Source organism: Acanthisitta chloris, unplaced genomic scaffold, assembly GCF_000695815.1.
Source record: "Acanthisitta chloris isolate BGI_N310 unplaced genomic scaffold, ASM69581v1 scaffold4082, whole genome shotgun sequence".
NCBI lineage: Eukaryota > Metazoa > Chordata > Aves > Passeriformes > Acanthisittidae > Acanthisitta > Acanthisitta chloris.
Genome location: NW_008662020.1, coordinates 62,451 through 65,426, shown reverse-complemented (window position 1 = coordinate 65,426; position 2,976 = coordinate 62,451). Strand labels below are relative to the sequence as shown.

At 37.5% G+C, this 2,976-nt stretch overlaps 1 protein-coding gene across 1 annotated transcript in view; it reads right to left on the bottom strand.

The window, feature by feature from the left end:
- The window catches only part of LOC103798177 (otogelin-like protein), a gene marked incomplete at its 3' end in the record, with an annotated part of 75,241 nt that overhangs the window by 18,323 nt on the left and 53,942 nt on the right, over positions 1-2,976 (bottom strand). The window contains exon 29 of the mRNA XM_009070425.1: positions 2,743-2,859. Coding sequence (XP_009068673.1) covers positions 2,743-2,859 — 117 coding nt within the window. The remainder of the gene's footprint in view (positions 1-2,742; positions 2,860-2,976) is intronic.

Here is a 2,976-nt window from a genome sequence, read left to right as displayed (position 1 = left end):
GGAGTTCTACTTCTGTATGGACTGGAAGAATTTAACACCAAAATATATTTTTCCAAAGTTTGGGCATATTCCTATACAAAGAAAAAAAAGTACACTCTGAATGATCAGATTATACCTACATTACAGGTCAAAAGAAAATTTCAATCAGTGACAGCTAAGAAACATGTCTGTCCACACTCACTATCCTTCAGTTTTGGAGAGTATATTGAAGCTGGCAGTTCTGTTTTTATAAGGCAAATACTGCCATCTATAGCTATCCTGTCAGTTTTGCAAGAACAACAACGAAGTCAGAGCTGTGGCCCTCATTACCAAGTAATTAAAGTAATCATTTGTAGAGGGGGTTTTGCCCAGGAAAATAAAACTCAAGCACACTAGTGACATATTGAAGAAAAAATATTTCTGCACTTAGCAAGATTTTAATACAATTTGCCCACAAAACTTCATTAGATCAGAAACTCACTTCCTCACTCTAAAATCCTACCACTACTTCATGGTTTTACATGATATACTACTTCTTGAGTTTACGTCATCTTTTTTGTAATGTTGAGCAATGTTTCCAAAACAGTGCTCTTACTCAATACATGGAATGTTTAAGGCAATGCTTTTCTTTGGTTTAGGCTCTGGTCTAGCTGAGTTGTAAAGTACTCAAATGGCACACATCAGATTACAGAAATACCATCACAGTAACAAAGCAGCACTTATCTAACATGGAGACAGTTTCTCAGCTGGCAGTTGCTAGAATATGAGAGGAATTGGATCAAGACTGTTTTTCTGCCTTCAGCGGAGAGAGATGCCATTTCTCTTTCATTCTTTTTCTGATTTTTCAAACAGGGATACCACTGGGGACAAGGGCAATGCACATGAGCATTAGCTCAATTGAAAATGGCTGTGGTAGCTTTGCAGGAATCACCAAACCGCAGACTGGCTGCAAAAACCTCAACCTGTCTCATGCCTGCAGGATGGCATCTCTCCATGGATCAGCAATATCCCGCTGCTGTGACAAACTGGGAGCCTCCGGTCAAAGCTTCTGTTGAGTTCAGGAATTATGAGGAAGACAATTATTTTGCAAGTGTTGAGGCTTCTCAGACCTTGCTGAATTCAGTGCTTATCTGGGCAACTGCAATTCATCAGTTGCTGTCAGCCAGAGATGCAAGGTTTTGTCTCCCTGAAAACTGTGCTTTCCAGGCAGAGTTGAACTCTGAGGCTACCTGTCCCCCAGGCAGGAGCTTGTCTCCATGCATAGCAGGATCCTCCATCACCACCATAACAGGAGCAACAGTAAGAGTGCTGATCCAAGCACATCCTGAAACCCACATCTATATTTTCTATTCTTTCCATGCCTCCAATGTCAGTCTTTCCTTGGGCTTTTTTTCTTGGCATCCAGTTCCCCACCCTTGCAGCTGCAGATAACCTTGACCTTGACAGGAGGTCCCTTTACAATACATTTGTAAGAGCTCTGTTTTCACATGCTGATGAGTAGGTTTTGAAAACACATTAAAGATGTTTGCTTTGCAGGCTGTCCCATGCAAGGTAGATATACACATGTGAAAATACTTGACTGCTAATAAAATTACATGTTTTGCACCTGACATATGTTTTTTAACATAATGCTAAACTTTTGGCATAATATTTGCAAATTTTAATCACAACATGGATGAGATAAAAAAATCAATGTTCTAGAGAAAACACCTTTCTTTATGAGTTATAATAATAAAGCTTCTTAAAAACTCTCAAAAGTTCCATTTTTATGTATTACTTGCCACTTTGAAAATACACTCATCACTATGTTCTCAGGCACATGCTCAAAAAATGCTTTACATAGTAACTTAAGTCAACATTAATAAATCTCTTGGGTTAAGCTACTGCAACCTCCTACACAGGCAAATTCCTAACCATGTTGATATCAAACTTAAGTCCTGAAAGTCAGGAGGTTCAGCTGGGACATCTAATGATCTCATTTAGTATTAATAGTCATAGAGAAAATAAGAGACTGAGACAAAATGTTATAGTGGTTCTTGCTTGCACAGGTATTAAAAAAGTACCTAAATACCTTTGGGAGGCTAAAATCAGAAATAAGGAAAAATGTATAAAACATGTCTTGCATTGATAAAGAGTGAATTAAAATGGAATAAAAGATTACCACACAAGCTATTGTTGTCTCCATCTTGTCTAGACTGAACTGAAGGACATTCTTGTAACTCAAGTTCCAGGCTCAGCCAGGTATTGGGAAAACAAGGACACCAAACCTCAGAGTTCTGATAAAAAGCAGATGATAAGCTGCCAACCAATTAAAAATACCGATAGCTCTGGAGCTGAAATCTTTTGCTCTCATATTTCTTTCTATATTGAGCAAGACACTTAACAAAATAAAACTATTTGAGATAAGCTGTAAGTACATTATACATACACTTATTTTAGAATACTGCAATATATACAAAAGGCTTAAAAATTTAGCTACCTATATAAATATAAGATATAAATAAAACCTAAAGAAAACAGAACCTTGATTATTCAGCCTACTAACTCACAACTTCCAGTTATCACCATCATGTTTAGGCTCCAGTCTTGAAAGGAACAAGGAGCTCGGCACAAACATAGCCCACCCACACAGAGATACTTGCAGGGCTTTACTCTGTATCCTCCCTGGCATTCAGACTGAGGGGAGTAGCAAAAAGAAATTAATTACTGGAATGTTATTATTTTCCTACATGATAGCACATCTTGGATATTTAATAAACTTACCACATTGCGACAAGGCGCAAAAATATCACTGTATAAAATTGAGCATTCCTTTTTGGCATAAGGGAACTTGCTCTGATGTACCTCACATGGTCTTAGTGTTTCATTTGGGCTCTTGCACTTAAAAACAAGCAAAAACACGACAAATATGTTAAAGGTAGGTGTGTTTATCACAGACTCAGGTACAGTATAGTACCAATTAATTCAATACTTGCATACTCAGAAAACAAAAAAGTT